The sequence below is a fragment of the Peromyscus californicus genome, unplaced genomic scaffold, assembly GCF_007827085.1.
Source record: "Peromyscus californicus insignis strain IS unplaced genomic scaffold, ASM782708v3 Scaffold_11__1_contigs__length_118956290, whole genome shotgun sequence".
Lineage (NCBI taxonomy): Eukaryota > Metazoa > Chordata > Mammalia > Rodentia > Cricetidae > Peromyscus > Peromyscus californicus.
Window position 1 is genome coordinate 5,777,637 of NW_026294402.1, and position 20,901 is coordinate 5,798,537.

At 41.7% G+C, this 20,901-nt stretch overlaps 1 protein-coding gene across 1 annotated transcript in view; it reads right to left on the reverse strand.

Annotated features, from left to right (window-relative positions):
- Positions 1-463: 463 nt before the first annotated feature.
- The window catches only part of Arhgap42 (Rho GTPase activating protein 42), a 236,703-nt gene continuing 216,265 nt past the window's right edge, over positions 464-20,901 (reverse strand). The window contains exons 14-24 of the mRNA XM_052751978.1: positions 19,658-19,732; positions 18,791-18,875; positions 17,244-17,302; positions 14,338-14,443; positions 12,312-12,471; positions 10,964-11,108; positions 9,153-9,533; positions 8,643-8,799; positions 6,477-6,539; positions 1,551-1,630; positions 464-1,064 (exon numbers count right to left, since the gene is read on the reverse strand). Of these exons, the coding sequence (XP_052607938.1) occupies positions 976-1,064; positions 1,551-1,630; positions 6,477-6,539; positions 8,643-8,799; positions 9,153-9,533; positions 10,964-11,108; positions 12,312-12,471; positions 14,338-14,443; positions 17,244-17,302; positions 18,791-18,875; positions 19,658-19,732 (1,400 nt within the window). The 3' untranslated portion in view covers positions 464-975. The remainder of the gene's footprint in view (positions 1,065-1,550; positions 1,631-6,476; positions 6,540-8,642; positions 8,800-9,152; positions 9,534-10,963; positions 11,109-12,311; positions 12,472-14,337; positions 14,444-17,243; positions 17,303-18,790; positions 18,876-19,657; positions 19,733-20,901) is intronic.

A 20,901-nucleotide genomic window follows, 5' to 3' on the forward strand; every position in this document is an offset into this window, starting at 1 on the left:
ACACTTGGCAATGCAGGTTGTACGCCACACTTGGCAGTGCAGGTTGTACGCCACACTTGACCTTCACAGTCAGCTGCCCATGGTTCTCCCTGCACTGTCACAATGCTGCTTAGGGAGCAGAAGATGCGCACATGGGATTTATTAGCCTGTGTGTTTTAATGGGAAATTTTGTAAAAGTCCCAAGACAGGTCTCCATGACTTCTAAAGGAGGAGTTGTTCATCTGTGGTTCACAAGTCAAATCTAGCCTGCCACAAAACTATTTCGTCCCAGGCTTTACAGACACACTTGGTAGATTTTTGCTCAGAACCCACAGAAGCCATCTAGCATTCTGGGTGGATTGCTTATGGTGGAATCAGTGTTTGACTTAACTCAGCTTTCTTTATAGACTTCATAAACATTATTGCTTTCAAATACTAACATCTTAGGAAACAAATAAAAATAAAGTTATGATAAAACAACAACTGATTTTCTTGAAATGTTTAGGACCAACAAAACAACCACACATAAAAACAGTATATTTTTAAGAAACAAAAATAATAAGTGAACAATTTAAATTACACTTTTAAAGTAATGATTTCAAGGTTCTCCAGAAACTATCAGGCAATGCAGAACAACAGACGTCAGCATGGGTACCGCAGGTTTCTGACTTCCAAACCTGCGGTGTGCAGAACTGAGCTCAGTATCTGGGATTCTGCAGCTCTACAGAACAGACTGTCAAAAATCACTTCTTATCAAAAAATAAAAAAGCAAAATTATTTTAAAAGTAAGAAAACAGCCAAAAGGAATGGCTGTGATGTAAATATTTGTGGTTCTCTTTCCATCAGTGGGAGCTACATAGTATGCTGGTGAAGAACTTGAGACAAACAGATGGTTTTCATTTAGTGGCTGGTCCCCATATCTGTGTCAGATAAAATCATAGCACTTATTATGTGTTACCATGGATACCATGAAGATACTGCCATCCACTAATTCTATTAGAGGAAGACAACATAGTTTTCAGGGACTAGTCCTGTTCTGCCTTCATAAGTCGCCTTCAGCCACCCTGGCTCCACTGATGGGTGTACTGGTCAAGGGAAGAAACAAATAAATGTTACTCAGGTGACACTATCTTCAAATAATTCCTGTAAACTAATGATCACCTAAGAATCTACTCACTTGGGTTATTGAGATACAGCCCCTCTAATGTTGGAAGGTTCTTTGTACTCACACAATCAATTAGATGAACTATATTTGTCTAAAACGCCACCCCCTCCTCTATTATTTTTGTAAACAAGGTGTACTTGCCAGACTAGCCTTGTAAGACTCATTATGTAGCTCTGGCTGTACTCTAGCTAGCAATCCCCCTACCCCAACATCAGGAGTGCACTACCATGTCTGCCTTGTTTCTTTCTCTTCGGATACAAGTGAGTAAATGCTCCCACAAGGAAGGCTGAGATATAGAAAGGTGTGTTGTGTTCATTCAGGAAGACCTAAGAATCGGGGTTTGGAATCTGATGCTGTCCTAACTCAGTGCTCCCAAGTCACTTCAATAAATGATAGGTGTACTCACCATTGGAAAAGATCGCCCCCTGGGGGAAGGACAGTTCATGGCTATGCTCTGCTTTGCAGGAGTACATGGCTTTGGCTTGGCTGAAAGATCAAGATAGTTTATAAAAACAACGTTCAATTCAAATACAGTTAAAACTGCTCTTAGTTAATGTTAATTAGAACGTAATATAAAGATGTACGCAAACAGGTCTACATGAGTGCGTTCTTCACAAACTGTGTGTGGTCCTATTGTAACCAGACCAGACCCTGTGGTTCACTGACCCATTAGAAACCCTTCTTGTGTTTCTTACACACCTCAAAGAGACAATACAACTCCTAATGAATAGCATAGACTCGCTTTAAATATGCTGCAATTTGTTAGAAAGCTGCTGAACAGGCTGCTTTTGTCCCACTCCCCCCCCCCCACTTTAATTTTCAGGTTAACTCAGACCCAAAAGACATGGTAAACACATTGAGTAGGTGTGATGTTGGAATAGCAGCTGAGGTTACCCATGAACAGTCATCAAGTGTCACCTCATTGTCTGCGTGGTAAAGGACACAGATGGAGGCTTTGCAACCCAGAAAGGTATTTATGTCACCCCTTAAAAACAACAACAGCAAACCTCCACCCAGCACCACATGCTCCATGCAGCTGGAAGCTCTGGTGTCCTAAGAGCAGCCAGAATTGGGGGCTTTTTGTGAGGTCTGATCTAGAAACAGTGCAGTCGACACTAAAGCTCCATTAACCAATGACCAGGAAGGAAGTCACCAGGCAAGTTCCCTCTCATGTTCGAAAGACTTGCAATTTTCTGACTCCATCTACCATCTCTTCTAGGAGAAGAGTCCAAGACAATGTCATTTCCGTTTTTATTGATTTGATAGCTTCCCTGGCACCCTACAACCTCCAGTTTCCTGTTCTGGTTACCTGCCATCCTATTATTTACAGAGCAAGCAGAGGGCAATTCTACCCCCATCAGAAACCTCATGGTGTCCTAGCCACCTTGCCATTCTTCACAGCTTCAACGACTACAGGCCAGGCTTTCTCCTGACCATTCTTCAATGTTCTTTGCCTGGTTCATAAGTGAAACCATTTCCTCAAGGCCACTGTTGCTCTTTCTTTTCCTCACTCTGTAAGTTCTGCTGCCAGGCACCTTCTCCTTCACCTATGCAGAGACACTGATGTCTGGAAGTGTCTCTACTGCAGAGAATTCTATGCTCTCTTCTCCCAGCATCCATTTCCAATAGTCTCACCTGTCCCCCAGGCTCCTTGAACTCTAAGTCTACAACTTTCCTGTCTCCTTTTATAAATACAAGCAGAATTGAGAAACTAAACTACCATTTTCCCGATGCTTATCCTCAGACACCTGGCATCCTTCTCTGCCCACCTCTTACTTGCCCTCTCCAAGCATGCTTCCATCCTGACCACAGCCCTGAAAAGTCCTGCTGGCAGGTTTCTGCCTTGCTGAGTCTTGCACCAGAATGGCTGATTATCCTTTCCCTTCTTCAGTCTCTGAAAAGCCACTTGAATGATCTGTGTGCATACTTTACTGATTACCACCATCTGCTCAGTGGCAGCCAGAGCCCATGTGGTTCTTTGAGGTGAGGCTTTTGTTTGGCTCAAGGCTATCCACTAAAATGATGGTTAGACATCGCCTGCCTCTACTCATTCTATCATCCTTCAATGTCTATAACAGGGGTATCTGTGAACTCCTTAGAAGGAACAGGTATGTATGAGGCCAGGAAAAGGCCCTCATGTGTAATTCAGTTCCATCCAACAGTACAAAAGGGCATCAGAGGAGCTTGATGTGTTTCACATTTAAAAATATATCCATTAGAAGCTTGAATATCTCATAAGATTATAATTTATAATTTCAATTACAATCACAACAACAATTATTATTGAGGTAGAAAGCACCTGCCAGATATTTCAAAAACGTTATTGTTTATATTCACAGCCAGTGTGGTAAGTGCAGAATTATGACCTTCATTTTAGACAGGGAACATGGACTTCTGAAATGCATAACTATGGGGCATTACAAATGGTGGCCCAAAAGTTTGAATGAGGGCCCATATGACCCTGAGGGTGATGTACAATCCACAGTATATAGCATTCAGTGAAAATTAAGGATGCTATCCATGGGTGCTTGAACTGGTTGACAAAGGGAACCTGGAAGTCTCTGCTGAAGCCTATGAGAAGTTGATTTCAACTTTAAAATGTACAAAGTTATTAAAATGCATAGGCTGCTTGTTAAACATCTAAGTGTGTCTTTACCATAAGATAGCCCTCTCACTTCACTAACATTTTGTGTTGCTAACTCTCCTGGGGTTATCTTGGTAATTATAGTTCTATAGTTCTAGTCAGCTTCCATATCTATAGGCTCCTCATCAAACACATATTCAACAATCACACTGAAGTGTTCACGGAAAAAATGCATCTGTCCTGAACACATACAGATCTTTTTTTGTCAGCACTCCCAAAGCAACATGGACATAGTATCTGTTTACATAGCATTATACACTAAGTATTTTAAATGTTCTAGTAATGACTACTTCAAGGCAGATATAAGTAGCTACTATGTAAATGCTGTGAATGGCATATGAGAGGGTGAACAGCTATTAACTTTGTACAGTGGAAAGAAGGTCTTAGAACCAATCTTTTATGGATAGAGAGGGAGGCTTGTTGAGTTTTTACTTAACAGATGACTACTTAGCACTTCATAGTAGAAGGGCTCCATCTAGTGGAGCAATTTGACCATACAGTGGTTCTCAACCTTCCTAATGCTACAATCCTCATGTTGTGGTGACCCCCAAGCATAAAATTATTTCATTGCTACTTTAAAACTGTAATTTTGCTACTGTTATGAATCATAATGTAAATATCTGATATGCAGGATGGTCTTAGGTGATCATCTTTAGGTGAAAGAGTTATTTGAGCCTCCAAAGGGGTCATGACCCACAGGTTGAGAACCACTGCTGGATAGACAGGTGGGCAAGGCTCTTACAGTAATGCCCGAAAGCAACAGCAATCTCAAAGAAATGAAGTTCGTTGTGGCACAGCAACTCAGAACCCCTGTGCCTTCTCGGAAAGAAAGCAGGTGCAGAGATCTGGACTGGTGTGTACAAGTGCTCCAGGTGTAAGCAGTGCAGCAATTATCCTCCCGAGATAGCAGTGTGATTCCTCACCGGAAGTCAGAACAGACAAACAAAAAACAACCATGCAAACTATATTTGAAACTTTGAACAAAATTTAAGGGTTTGAAGGTCACTGTTACCCCTAGTAACTAGTATGTGCCTACAATCATCTGGCAGAAGGGATTCTAAAAGGAACACTGTGTCCCTCCCTTTGGTTATCAGACTACTGAAACAATGTTCCCCAAGGAACTGGAATTCCTCCAGGAGTCTTATATTGGGAGATGGAAAAGCAAAAGCCTGGTATTCCCAAAGGGGGACCTTCTCTTCCTGGAATGGATTCTACACAGTTATGATAACTTATCAGACCATCATGTAAGAAAGACAATGAGGACGGACCAGAGCATTCCTTGGGACTGCTTCATTATACATATTTCTTTAAACAAAAACTTTTGTCAGGACCCCAAAGATGGACTTGTTGGGGGATGTCACCAGACCTCTTTATTTGTTCCTTTCCCCAAATGTGGCCACATTAAATAAATCTCCTCTCTCTCCCTTTTACCAATTCCTGTCTCTTTAATTAGCCTACCTAGGACAGGTGGATAGGCCTGATTTATCTCCCTAAAGTTCCATGTGATGATTTGCAAGAGCCTGAGCCTTGATCCTAACAGCTCTGATGGTATCTCAGGGTTGGTAAGTGCTTAAGACAGACTTGCTGGGAAAGCTCACATGCTTTTGTAAAAATGACAGAAAACAAGAGATACAACAACAAAATAACAAAAAAAATGACAGCAAAAACCTTTGGTTGAGTAACTTTCAGAAGAAATATACAGCAATAAACTACCCATGATTCCTTTGCTTCATCAAGTTAGCTATCCAGTCGTGGAAGCTCAAAAATGCTCCCGTACAGCTGAAAGGATGGGGAGTGAGGCAGGTCTGTTCTGCAAGCGATCTCACTTATATGCTTGTATTGAATACCTCCTCTAAAAAGAAGACCTTGGGAAACAAATCATTTTCATGCAATTCCCTTATTCAGATTAAAACCCAAGGTCCCCTGCAGATGAAAGGAATGGGCACAGGAGGAGGAGGCAGGAGCTTGAGAAGGAAGCAGCAAGGAACAGAGACCCGAAGGCTGGAAACAGAACCAAGCCCTGTCCACACGGAACAGAGGCCCCTGGGCTAGTTAGTTCTGCAATCCTGCATTGTATTGTGCAGTATTTTCTAGCAGATTCTTCCAGAGAAGCAATAACCTTTAAAAGTCAAGAATATATTATTGACAATTACCTCCAAAGTGACTATTATCAGAAGTGTACAAAAAGACAACTAATTATAGTGACTTCCACTCTTCGGAAATTTGTTTAGAATCCTCATTCTTTTGGATGGGACAGGCAGGGTCTCATGTATCTGAGGCTGGCCTCAAACTTGTCATGTAGCCAAGGATGATCCTCATCTTCTGATCCTCATGATGTCACTTCCTGCATGCTAGGATTAGAGGTGTACACTACCACATCCAGCTTATGTGGGGCTGGGAATCAAACCAGGCAGGGCCTTGTGTATACCAGGCAAGCACTCCACCAACTGAATTAGAGCTCCAACTACAATTCTCTTCCAAGCATTTTAGAAGAAAGGCATCATGGTAACAATCTGATATGATGCTATTTGCAGATGTGTTCTTCTGGCTAAGGTCACTGGACACTGGCTTATTTCATTTTCTGAAAAGCTGAGGTAGAGGCTGCCACAAATTACATTACATCAACACAGTGCAATGATATCCCTGCTATTCTATTTATTCATTGTGTTAAATCTTTTGAGAACTTACCGTCCCGAAGAGACGGGCTTGAGTGAGCCAGCATTTTCAAATAGTTGAGCCTTTGCTGCCACTCTGAAAAACAGTTTTAAATGCACTGAGTAAATTTTAAAAACAGTATTTTAAGAATCAGAATTCTTTAATATTTTTAAATGAAGTCAATCAGAAAAGTCATTCTGTTCAATGGGCTATCCAGGATTATCGTGCCAATAAGACCAGACAGTTAGAAACCACAGTGGAACTGCTTCTTGTTTTAACGGGAAAGAGGTTTAGCCTGCGGCTCACAGGCTATAATGAACCTACAGTTTGCTTCCTGGGGCTCTTACTGTCCTCTTCCTTTTTACCTCAGAAAACAGAGGTCACAGCAGGGAGAACATCCTCTCCCCACTCGGCTCCCAGCAGGAAGCACGTTATTGGCTCCTGTGGAGTACCAGGGGAGAATCAAAGAATCCATCAACATGATGGAGGAGAGCTGTTGTTTGTTCTAATAGCACAGGGAGCTAAGATGATTTCCTGTGTTGCCTAAGGTGGACGCCTTTGCTATAAAGCAAAAACAAAACAAAACAAAACAAAACAAAACAAAAAACAAACAACTATGAAAATACGTCTCCTAAATGAACTTCCTGGTTTGCATCTTGCTTCAGTCACAGAGTGTGTGTGTTGAATGCTGGAGAGAACGTGAAGCTACAGCTACAGAATGGGAGTAGCTGCTGTTAAAGTGTCCTTGATAATCATATTATTTCTTAATTTAACCAAAAAATATTAAATTATATGAATGAGCCTCTAACTTGGTTTCAAAATGACATGTTTTTAAGTGATTATAATCAATTAATTAAATTATTAATTAATTAATTTTTTGTGTGCATTGGGAAATCACAGGACAACTTTTGTGAGCTGGCTCTCTCCTCCTACCATGTGGGTCCTGGGATGGAACTCAGGTCCTCAGGCTTAGTGGCAATCACCTTTATCCACTAGTCCCAATCTCTAGTTAGAGTTCCAACAGAGTTCCAGAGTTCCAACAGACAATCCTGAGGGACTCTCCACCAAAAAAAACCAAAAAAAAAAAAAAAACAAAAAAAAAAAACAAAAAAAAAAAAAACAAGCAGAAGACAGAAAAGCTTCTGTCTCCTAAAAGACATGAGGATAGCCTCTCATCTCCTCTGAGTGTCCATGTAAACTTTAATTTCTTGTAATGGCTTCAGCTGAACATGAAGCAGACAGACATGCAAAAAAAGACACACTCTGCAACTAAAGATGTAGAGAGAGAGTAATGGGCGGAAGGCTTTGTGATCCCTTTCCTGTGGAAGGTGGACTTAGTAAGTAAAATACCTTACTAAACTTTCAACAAATAATGAAAATGGCAGAAACACCCTTATATGACAGATGGGTGTGGCACAGAGAATCTGGAGGTTAGGGAACCCTTACACTTTCCAGACATCTGTTCTGGTCTCTAAAGAGGGGTTTGCTCATACTGCCGAACTTGAAATGAGACTGCAGGCCTTTAGAAGAGACCACGCAGGGGAAGATGTCTAGTGAGAGCTCACAGACACTGGGAAATGCTAGCAACTGCCAGGACCGTGAAAGTCGAGGAGGAGGAGGAGGCACTTCCGGTCTGGATCTTCATCCCTTCTTTCTTCAGACTCGCCTTCACCCCTCTGCACCCTTTTCTGTTCCTATTTTTATAGCTATGTTCCTCAAGCTTTTGACTTCTGGTCACTGTTTTGATGAGAAGGACTCTCTTCCTGTTGCCTTTTGTGATCCTGGTTGTCTCTAATCTTGTTGCCATCAGTGAGATCTCAGACAGAGAAGCACAAGATGGAGGGAGAAAACCCTCACATGCAGGGAGCCACCCTACTGGGGGAGCTCAAAGCTGGATGTGTAGCTTTAGTGGAAGGTTCCTAGCTCCAAAGGCCATAACCACTGTATTCTCTGCCTATTTCCACATGTTCCTTTAAGCCACAGCTCTGATTGTGGGATAGCCTTTAAAGCAATAACCCATGGGAACAGCTGGAGCCTACAGCAACTCTCACATTCTTTACTGAAGTGGACAGTCCTACAAGCTAAAGGGACTAGCTCTACAGATGAACCATTTAACTACAGGACCCCCAAGTTCTTTTAGGACAGACTCGACCCCTCTGCACCGTTAGGAGACACAGTGAACACAAACTCCTAACTCACACTGAGCCCGGTCGCTGGTAGCCATTGCTGGAGGCAGTGTCCAGCCTCAGCCTCCTGCACATTTTCGGAGGCAGCTCTGGGTTTGGTGCGGCTTTGGGTGACTCTTTGGAACCTACAGAAGTTAAGCTTTGAATGGATCCACTGTAGCTCTTGTTTCCTAAAAAGAAAGCCCAAGAAAATATGCAAGGTGCTATTAGTCAAAATAATAACAAAAACACAGTACATTGCATAACAAAAGGCAGCATTTTCCTCCAAGAAATGGAAAGGTACAGAATGTTTTTTGGGTACAGTGGTCCATCACTTGGGGAGATCAAAATCTACAGCAATTACAAGGCATCACCCCACAAAGATGGAAAGATTCAGATTCTTAGATTTTTAAATCTAAGCTCAAGTACAAAGGAGACAAGCTTCACTGTTCTCCTCCATTAACCTTGTCCCTGATCAGTCACCCTGAATGTCCAGCCAGGAACACTGGGGCAATGCTATCTCCAGGGCTCCAGGCCTGCTCACCTTCAGCTGCAGAGATGGATCTGAGAGAGGAGGCAGAGGCTCTCTTCAGTCCTGAGAGCCCATAGGGTCCTTTCTTGACAAGGTCTATGGGGGGAGAGACGTCCCCTGGGCTGGTGACCGAGGCCACACTCTGGCAATCTGACTCCACATCTGTCTTGGTTGCATCTTCTCGAGAACTTGACTCTGGACTAGTTGTCCAGAGACCCAGACTTTTCTGTCCATTGGAAGATGATGGGGACGCGATCCAGGGAATGCCACCCGACTTCTCCCTGAGCTGGCAGGAAGTCGACTTCGTGGTGCTGTTTTGTTCAGAGGAATGGGAAGAGAGCGACTCTATGCTGCCCATGGGTGTGCTGTCTGGGCTGCTGCTGTAAGAATCACCTGAGAGGAGACAGGCAAGAGCAACAGTGGCAGTGGGTCAGTAACACCAAACAGCATGACCAAAGCCCTCCTGCCCTCAGTCACCACGCCTTTCACAGCCACCGACCCCACCGACGCCACCGGCCCCACTGACACGGTGGGCCTTGACCTGGCCGAGTGGACTATCTTCAGTACTAGAGGAAGGCTTTAAAGTTCGCTTTTGATAGTGGTAAGTGTGACTTTCCACATTCTCTAGGATGATTTTTACACAGCCCTGTGAACTAACCTCTCTTACGGAGCATTTGTGGACTGACTTGAAGTTGGACAAAAATTGTCTGTGACGCAAGACTCAGAAGTAAAAGAAATAGGTTTCCTTCATGATTATATATATATATATATATATATATATATATATATATATATACATGTATATGTACACATATATATGTACATATATATATTTAAATCAGTGGAAGAGACATATTTCTATTAGAGATGTATTTTTGCCTTCTTTTATTTTTCTGATCACAGCTGGCTCTGAGTCACAGGCTCCAGGTCTGTTCAAAGGTACTTGAATTTCAGCAGCAAATTACAAGCTGCTGACAACTTTCGGAAGTTTCTTTTTTGTTCATTTTTCCTACTATGAACATAGTAACACAGAAACCGGCTGTTGGACTAGGGTTTAACTCAAGGGGGAGTGCGTGTCTAGCCTGCACAAGACCCTGGGTTTAAGCCCTAGCAGGGAAGAAAAAAAAAAATCAAACAACAAAAACATGGCTGCCTAACTGGGTTTAGTTTTTAATGTTTCTAAAAGCGAAAGCATCAAAAGTCAGAGAAATTGCATTAAATCTTGAAAGTATATCCAAGTCAAAATTTACTAGACCATTTCCTACTAAATATGGACCATGGGAAACCACTGGGGGCCTGGTAGAAAACACGTAAGTGAGAATGACCACAGCTTCATGTTTGTCGTGGGCTCAAGCTGTGGTCAACCCTAGCTTGAGCTTGGCTCAGAATAAGAAGGTCATGATTTCATGTGTGCTGTTTCTTTTTATTTCTTTCCTCTCTTTGGGGCACTCTGGCATCCAAGAGCTGATTCTTTAAGAACATAATGTGAGAGAAAGCCAGAAAATGTCTTTTCAGTGTGGCATCCTCCAGCTTCCTTATCTGCCACTCTAACAACAGAACAAAACCTGCCCCAAGTAGCACCCGGCATCCTTAATCGCCACACCAGAAAAAGAGAGGAGCGAACCACTTCTTTTTCCCTTTGTGGCAATAATGAACTTGCTTGTCTAAGGAGCCATGCCATGAGGCTGTCAGGCACTGCATCAGTGCTAGAAGAGGCGTGTGGGGGAAAAGCACCCAAGAACATCTGCCTATTCCTAATTACCAAAGGAGCGAGGTCAGGATAAACCGAACAACAGGCTCTCCCCACAATGGGGCACACTTACTATCGGGCTCTGCCAAGCAAGGTGTGTACCTCCCTCTGGGCTTCCGAGAGCCTGTGGACAGACAGATGGCGCGAGTCCTTCGGGATCCAGACCGAGATTGAGGCTGAGGAAGAGGAATGTTTGGGTCTGGAGCGGTATGAAAAATCTACAGAGAAGAAAAATCGATTGAGGTCACTAAAGAGTGAAGCCACCCTGCGAGTCCCATGATAGAAGCTTCTACAGCTGTGGAAAGAATCTTAGGAGTCCAGGAGATGCTTGATACAACAGCTACCCTGCGGTAATCACTGCTTTCTTTTGCATCTACTGAATAAAACTGCTTCTCTGGGTTTTCATCTTTGCCGTTCCCCATAGCTTATGGTGAAGGTGAGTGAGGTCTGAGAACTTAAGAAACCTGTCAACCATGAGCAAGTGTCTACACCAAGAAACTTGGCTTCTTCTTATTGCTGTGTTCCCTTTCTGTTTTCATTTCAGGAAACTGTAACCCAAGGTCAAGCTTGTGGCTTCTAGGAGAGTAGCTCTTTGCAATGCAGGGGAATGTCCTGAGATGCTGAGGACTCTGGGCTGTGAGGAGGTGGGGTTACCTGGAGGAAGTGGAATGAGTAGTCTTCAGATGTGGCTACATATTATGGGACCGTGAGCTTGCAACTTTATGTAGTGACTGAGGACATCATTGTGTGGTCACTAGGAAAGGACTTTGGGGAGAAATATGGAGTCATTCTCCAAGAAGAACCAGATCAGGCGTCATGGGCTAACTCGACTTCCACAACTTCCCATTTCCATAGTTACTCCAAGAGCATAAGCTTTTAAGGAAAACCTCTTTTAGGAGAACCTCATGATTCAAGACTCTACTTTGTAACTATCCCCCACCCTTATTTTGAGACACTAGAGGCCCAAGTGAGCTTCAAATTCAGTTTCATGATTCTGATTCTCAAGGGCTGAGATTATAGGTGTGTACTACCATATCTGACTTCATTTTTTTTCTTTTATTTGGAAGATTGGAGTTACTATACAAATAAGAGTCTAATTGCAGAGGGATAAAGAGAAAAGGCTAAGTCTCATTTAAACACAAATAATGTTGCAGTGTCTTCTGAATCCAAGCAGTAAGCTGAGCACAATCCACTAAAGAGGGAGACTTCAGAAAGTCATGGTTGGAGGAGAGTCAGGTTGCTCATCAGACTTGAAACACACAATAAATAGGTGACAGTGAGAACCGAAGTCCCCATAGAGAAGTAATTTATGAAACTGACAAGATGGGCATTTTTCAGGAATCTCAGATCACTAAGTAAAGCTCACAGACAGTACAAGTGTCCTTAAATTAAAGTTGGCAGTGTATGGAGATCTCAGCCACCTTTTCATAGTGTTCGATCAGGATTTCAACCACTATGTTCTGAAACTTGATGTTCATCATGGCGGCCACAGTTTCCTCCTGTGCTCTCATCAGGGTTGGGCCAAATATAACGCCGAGATTCGAGATGGTCATGAGATTTTGTTGGCTGTGTAATGATACTCTGAAAATAAAGAACATAAACTCTTAATATAAATTTTAAATAGCTAGGAAACATTCTTTTCTATCAAACGTGGTGTGTTAAAAAAAAAAAAAATAAAACAACAACAACTGTAAGTTACATATGCCACTAGAGGCCTGTTTCCCTGGTCAGCATTGCCTATTCCTAATGGGTGTAAGCAGAAACTGTATCAAAAAGGAAGACAATTATTTATAAGATAAACAGTCAATTAATACCCAGTACTGGTCACATTGCTGTGTGGTAGAACTAGACTTTCCCCGTCTCCTACTGTACTTTGGCATCTCGTGTTGAACCTCCCCTCTTCTCTTCTCCCTGGGCTCCAAACAGGTCCTTAAGGGGACGGAAATAATTACCTTCATGTAATCATTATATATTATGTATAAATACACATTGAATCATCATGAGACATAATGTGCTGTGTCTATCACTGTCAATTAAAGATTTAATAGGGGCCTGGACAGATGGCTTAGAGGGCAAAAGTTTCTGCTCGGCAACCGACCTGAGTTTAATACTTGGGCCCCAAGGTGGATGGAGGGAATGGATTCCTAAAAGTTGTCTTCTGACCCTACAGGTGTATTGTGGCATGCGCACACCATCCCCCCATAATGAAAATACACATTTTTAATGTTTAAAGAAGGAACGTAAGATGCTAACACTAGACAAATGAAGCTAATAATTATAAGCACTAAATAAGTGAGGGAAATAAATCCTGGTTTTTTGTTTGTTTATTTTTCCTGAATTAGATGCAATGTTCACAGAAAACATTCAACTGTTTGGTATTTCTATATTATGCTTCTTGTAGAACAATTAAAGAGTAAGTGAGCTAACGCTATATTTGGAGCCAAAGAAATTACTCTGGGTCAGTTCTTAATCAGCTTCCTACACAATTCCACTTTACTTGGAAATTCTAGGGGTGGAACTCAGAAGAATCCAGGCCTGGTGGTACAAACCCCATTATCCCAGACACTCAGGAGGCTAAAACAAGCAAATGTGGGGTTCCGACTCTCCACTGAGTTACACCAGCTCTATATACTGAACTGCATCACTACAGTAAGTCAGTCATCCCTACCACACAAATAAAAAGTTGTCTATCTATCATCTATCTGTCTGTCTGTCTATCTATTATCTACCTACCTACCATTTATCTATCTACCTACTTACCTACCATCTATCTGTCTATCTATCTGTCTATCTATCTATCTATCTATCTATCTATCTATCTATCTATCTATCATCTATGTATGTATCTATCTATCATCTATCTTATCTATGTATCTATATATGCATGCATGTATGTATGTATGTATCTATCTATCTATCTATCTATCTATCTATCTATCTATCTATCATCTACTTGCCCATCAAACCACTTACCTACCTACCTACTTACTTGTTGATCTATATGAAATTTGAAATACATGTATGAACTAACATCAGAAGAAAATCTTTGAGAAAATTGTGAAACTCAAGGAGTAATCTGCAGCGTCAGTGTGATCTGAGGAAACTTGTTGACCTTAGTAGCATCTAGTACTAGTCTTCAAACTCACCACTGTAACACACTTAAAAGACCTGGAAATACTATAAAACACCATACACTCCTTCAGACATTTCCAAGTTTTTATCACTAGTTTAACAGTCATGGAGGGTACAATTATCTGCATATTGGAAACACACGACACATAGACAAACACATATCTTAAAATCAAACTGCACACCATTTTCTAATGCTCACTCAAGGGTTACAAGAGCAAGCACATAATACCATCACCTACTTTAAAAAGACATAAATGAGCTTATCTTAACAAGACTGGAAAGTCATTAAATGAACAAGGTAAGTCACAGAATTACCTGAGCAAGTGTTTTATCAAGATGTCCAGCATCTCTCTGTTTTTCTCCGGCAATTTGTGCACCAGTGCATGGACGGCCTCCACCCTGTAGTTTTGGTCATCTGACTCTGTTATGTAGAAATGGTTACAGATATAATTGTATTCAAACCTACAATGTAAACATTAATCATGTGCACATCATATGCAATCCTACCATTCATGCCTTAAAGTGCTGCTTCATAATAATAAAAACTTATTAACCACATCTTTTAGGCTAAGAAATGTTGATTGAGCTTGTCCATGGCTTTAAAGTTAGGAAGTAGAGAAACCAAACTGCATGGTTTTGCAACTCGTTCCTCATCACTGAACTATATTGCTCTGGCCTAAATCATTGCCTGCTTGAGTTTTGCAACCAGAGACAAGATAAGACCTTCAGAAATGTGGTGCACATGTGTACACATGTGTGTATATTCATACATGGAAAGTGTGAGTTGTAGACATTGGTGTAGACTGCCCAGTGTATTAATCAGTATAATTCACATTCCTACAGAGAAACATGCTAGAGCCCTAACCCTGTGTGACCAGAGGGAGCCAGCATTCTTCTCCTCAGTTCACAGTCAAAGGAAAAATTCAGTGTGACTGAATTTCTGAAGCATTGGCATTATGCAAACAGAAGACAGTGAACTCACAGTGACATTTAGAAATCTGAAATTGGAGACATCGCCTCAGCAAGTCCAGACTAAGGCTTGGGTGCAACCCGCCTGTAACACTTCAGAAGGAGCTGATATCCCCCATTGTCAGTAACAAGTTTGGGCACAAAAGCCCAGCACTTCAAGGCCTTTGTAACCTCTTTATGTTACATTGCCACGTCAACTGGACACACATGCGTGGAGATCTAACCCAGCTCCGGGATAGTTCTGAGATGCCAAGACTCTGATCTACCTGCTACATATGTGAAGATAAGATTATTTAGGACGAGGGCCAGGGTGAGCAAAGATACTTAAGAAAATTTGATTGGATAGGGAAAAAGAATGGGCTATAAATACAATAAACAGATGGAGACCCCTTATCAAGCGAGGCAGAGTGGCACCTGTAATCCTAGCCTTCAAGAGCTAGAAGCAGGAAAACGGCCACAAGTTCAAGCCAGAATGGGCTACTAGATCAGGTTTCTACAGTATGAGCCCTGTCTCAAAAACAACAAAACCCCATTTACCAACCCGACCCTCCAACCCAATAACCAAATAAAAAAAATATGAAGAGAAAAATATCATTGTGCAGCTTCTCAGTTCCTTGATGCAGCCTAATCCTCTCTTCCAGTGAACTCTCTACTGTCTCCTAGGATTCCCGTAATGTTTCCCTTTTAACTGAAACTTGTTAAAAGAAACTTGACACTAATTAGTCTATATCCAGTCAACAACCCAACTTAACACTGAGTAAATCCTTGCCTGAGACCATACTCAATAATGATTTCCAAAGATGGAAGTAAAGAAAACCTCCTACCAAGAGCTTATATCATCACAGTTTTAGACAGTGCTCAAAATGCCACTTGATACAAAGCCAAATCTCTGGATTAAGAGTCCAGAATTAAGGTTTGTTGACTAGCAACAACAACAAACCACCTAGTTTATAGTCCTGGCTCTTACTGTACACTAGTGTGTTGGACAGGTCATTTACCTCCTCTAGGTCTTGACTGGCTCATCAACAAAATGAGCTAATATTCCTTGCTTCCTATTCACCTTGCAAAGATGGGCTCATATGAAGACCATGTTGAACAGAGAGATTTCGGGAGAAAACTTAGAAAGGTGTGATATTAGTCTGCGGTCAGCTGTGATTGCTGAACTTAAAATCAGGTCACCCATGTTACCTGACACTTTCTTTGGCAGACAACACTTCTGGGGCATTTAAATGTCTGGAAATAAATGAAGGCAGCTGGTTTTGTTTGTTTGTTTCTTGGACTGTGAAGAATGACTAATACTCTTCAGTTATAGTCACACCTTACACACTTCCAACAATGAAATGCCGACTGGTTGTTACATGTGTAGGTCACTATAATTCACATTATGTTGACGGATCAGACACCAAGCTGGCACTCTGGTTCCAAAGTTGTAAAGTATATATTACTAACTTCTCAGGTCACATTATTACAGTATCCCAGACCCCAACATCCGATTTTCCAATCAAATCCACTAACTAACATTAAAGCAGCCAATGACATAAACACACGACATGAATCTGTGATTATAACAGGAAACCTCAGGGGTCAGGGAAGTGACAGAAGAATCTGCACTGGCTCATACTATTTGACGGTTTTCCAGGTTTAGGAAGAGAGTATGCAAGTGTGAATATGACATAACTTGCTACATACATTCGTGACATGTTTATGACAGTTGCTTTCATGGGGCTGGAAAGATGGTTCACTGGTTAATAGCACTTACTGCTCTTGCAGAGGACCTGGCTTTAGTTACCAGCACCCACATCAGAAAGTTCACAACTGCCTGTAACTCCAGTTCCAAAGGATTCAATGCCCTCTGGACTTCAAAGGCATGCACATGGTACACATAAATTCATGAAGGCGTATACACATAAATTTTTTAAAGTTTTCTGTCATACAAAATATGTTTAATCACTCAAATAAGAAGTCAAGAATCCTCACAGCTTTTTATAATCACATCAGACTGTCACCTCAATAACCATGGGTTTCGGGGGGGATAGAGATAGTGGTCAGAGTTTGTCTTATTAAAGGACAAAATATTTAGTTTACTATGTAATTTTTATTGGCTTGCAAACGATAGTGCAAGCTATTAAATATCATATTGGCAAAATTTTAAGCAACATGTGAAAGAATGTCGAGGAGATTTAAACTTGCATGTGTAAGTAACAGACGCTAAAACTGCATCAATCCCATGCTTTCGGTGCAAACACACTTACTGACAGCAATGATGAAATCCTTGTGCAATTTGTAAGTCATCAGGGGCTCTGCAAGGCACCTACAACAGAGAAGCAGAGAACGTCTAGAACTGTCGAAACTTCTGTCACCCTACATTTCCAGGTCTTCTTTAAAAACAGTGATTGTTTTTTGCCAACTAAAGGTGAAGCAATGACTAACAAAATAATTGGTTCGTTAGGTAGTATAGCAAGGTCCTGGAAGGAGGATCTAGACAGATCTGCTGCTCTTGAGCACTCTTGCCACAACTGTGTGAAAAGGGATGTTACACTGAGGATGTAGCTCAGTTGGGAGAGTATTGCAGAATATTTGTTTACACTGTGTGACGATGTGTCACTGTGATTGGTTTAATAAAGAGCTGAATGGCCAATAGCTAGGGAGGAGAGAATAGGCAGGATTTCCAGAGAGAGAGGGAGAGATAGAGAGAGAGAGAGAGAGAGAGAGAGAGAGAGAGAGAGAGAGAGAGAGAGAGAGAGAAACTCTGAGAAGAGAGGCAAGGATTTTCCCAGCAGACTTGGAATAAGTCAGATGTACAGAAATGGAGAAGAGGTTTATAAAAAAAAAGCCACATGGTAGAATGTAGATTAATAGAAGCAGATTAATTTAAGTTATAAGATCTAGTTGAGAACAAACCTAAGCTAAGACCAAGCTTTCACAATTAATAAGAAGTCTCTGTGTCATTATTTGTGGGCTGGCAATCCAAAGAGAGTCCAATGAGAAAGCTTGCTGCAAATGGTGGCCCACACTGGGTACCAGAGGAAGTGTTTATCTAATTATTCTTTATCAAAAAAGAAAACTCAGGAGTCAAATATCAGCTAAGGACCCAATTGATCAGAGAAACAGTGGAGAAGTGACCAGTGACCTCCTCTCTCGCTCTTCTTCCCCAATCCAAAAGGACCAAGAATCTTTCTAAGCCCCACCCTACTACTACCTTGCTCCACCCTCTGATTCAAAATAAACTTTACTGGCAGGCTCAGAAGTGTCGGAGTATGATCAAAATATCCCACAACAGTAGAGCGATGGTCTAGCACAGACAACACCCTGCATGGGTCCCTAGCACCACATAACCCAGTAATGATAGTACACACATGCAGTACTAGCACTCATAAGGTAGAGACAGGTGGATCAGAAGTTCATGGCCATTCTCAGCCAAGTAGTGAGTCGAAGGACTGTCGGGGATACATGAGACCCTGCTGTCTCAAAAACAAAAACAAACAAAACAAAAAACATGGGTGTTATAACTTTAAAAAACATTTCAATATATTTAAAAACATACACAAAGCCCCACATATATAAGGAAACAAAAAGACTAACTCAGGATTCATAAAATATTGCAGCTTTTAAACTTAATATTGGAAAAAGCATGTATGAGTTCCAGAATGTGTGTCTGTCATCAGTGTTGCTTCCTTTAGGTAAAGGCTGTGACCTGAGGAGTGAACCCCATGTACACAGATTCCATGCAACAGGTAGATACTTCCCAAGAAGAGGAGAGCAGTCAAGGCCAGAATCCCCGGTACTAAAACTTCCTCACCTGAGGTAGTTTTTCAGCCCACTCGTTATAGTCTTATTGTCCCACAGCTCAATATCAATGTCCATATCAGGAGGGGACTTGGGAGCTGGAAAGAATAAAATTTGAAATGTTTCAACTATAATTCAAAATATTATCTCTGCTGTGATGAGAATGCCTACCAACTCAAGTAGGTCAAAGGGAGGGCCGTTTGCATCTTAGGGCTCCGTTAAAGTTCACTTTGGGAAGGCTGCCTTTGTGATCTGGTTGGAAGCTCACTCTGTTTCTTGCCCTCAAAGGTAAGAAAGGTAGCATTGCTGTCTCTCAAATCAATTTCTTGCTAACGGCTGAAAGGACAGGGGCATGCTTCTAAGTGCTTAGCATGGGCCAGCATTTACATATCTGAAGAAGCACTATCAACCTGAGATTAAAATGGAGGAGGCAGAGATACAGAGAAGCTAAGCAAACTCCAAGACCATAGAAAGCTTTTAAGTGGTGGAGCTGGGATTCCAAGCCAGGAAACAGTCTAGAACCGTAGCAGGCATCTATACACCCATGCATATTCCTGCAACGCTAGCTAACCAAAGGCACTTGAAAGGGCCCAGCCTCACAAACATGCCACCTCATCTGTTACAGCTCAACACTGAAGACTGAACAAAGGGACTAATGGTTTAGCAGAGTGGGAAAAAGTGGGCTCTTACATCCAAGGTCTTGTGTTCAGGTGGCAGTACCCCTGTATCCCAAAACAAACTTTTAGAACTTAACTTTCAATAGGATATAAAAATCAACAAAGACAACAACAAATTGTCGATGTCTCAGGGAAACCTGTATGTTGGGTTACCTGTACAAATATCCCAAATTAATAGCACCCTTGTTTCATTTAAAACTTACAAAATGTGGTGTTCATAAGTTTTTGGACCTTGGAGTTCACACCTCCTATTCGGTACAGACCTAAAATGGTGATACCTGAGGGAGGAGATCACAAGTGAATATGGCTGAAGGGACTTATCAAGCACATGTCTAAAAATCCCAGGCACATGCCCATGCAGAACCTGACAGCTACTTACCCAATTTTGCCAGGGAATCTTAGCCATCCTACCCTGGAAACACCCACCCACCACAGATTTCTCAGAGCAGGCACTAGACAGTGGTTTAAAAGTCTTTTGAGATCTTCAAAGGCCTAAAGTCACCCTGCCTACTTACTACTCTTTGAATATAAAAGTGCATCAAAGATAGGAGACACTATTTCTGCTTCCTCTGAGTCAGAGTCCTTTGCATTCAGTGGTCCGATGTCACCTGCATCTTCATTTCAAAGGCAGGGAAGCAGATTGAGAGAATCCAAGGATTCTGCTTCACTCCTTAAAACTTGCAAGTATAGGAAAATTCTGAATGCAAGTTCAAAGAAATCTGAAGCACAACAGGACTTTTGCTTTAAGCGAGAATCTCAGAAAGAGAAAGTATGCAACCTCTACATGGAGGCAGTCTCAACAGGTCATGACTCATTCCCATGGGAAAGCTGAAGGATGCTAAGAATGGAACAGCAATTCAAATCACAAAGGAAGATGATGAATACAGTCTTCCTAAGATCTCCCCTCTAGTGTTTGAAAGAATTTGAATCAGGCTTTGCTGACTCCCCATAGGAGACCTTACCCTTTCAGAGGAGGGGATGAGGGTTTGGGGGAGAAGGCTGTGGGGAGCAGGAGGAGGGATGAGAGGGGGATCTGTGGTTGGCATGTAAAATAACTTGAAGTGATAAATAGTATTGTGCCTTTCAGAAAGAAGCAAACAGGGGAACATATTTAAAAAAGTCATAAAAAATAGTATAGGGGTTGGAGAAGAGGCTCAGATAAGAGCATTAGCTGTTCTTGCAGGAACTAGGTTCAGTTCCCGGCACCCACAGAATGGCTCATACCCATCTGTAACTTCAGTTTCAGGGAACCTGATGTCCCCTTCCTGCCCCTTCAGGCACCAAGCATGCACACAATAAACATACATACATATAGACACTCACATATACATATAAGTAAATAAACCTTTGAAAAGAAAGAGTATAACCAGTTGAAATTATACCTAGCTATATATTCAAATAGTTTAAATTTGTATCCACATAGTTTAAACTTACATCATACTCAAAA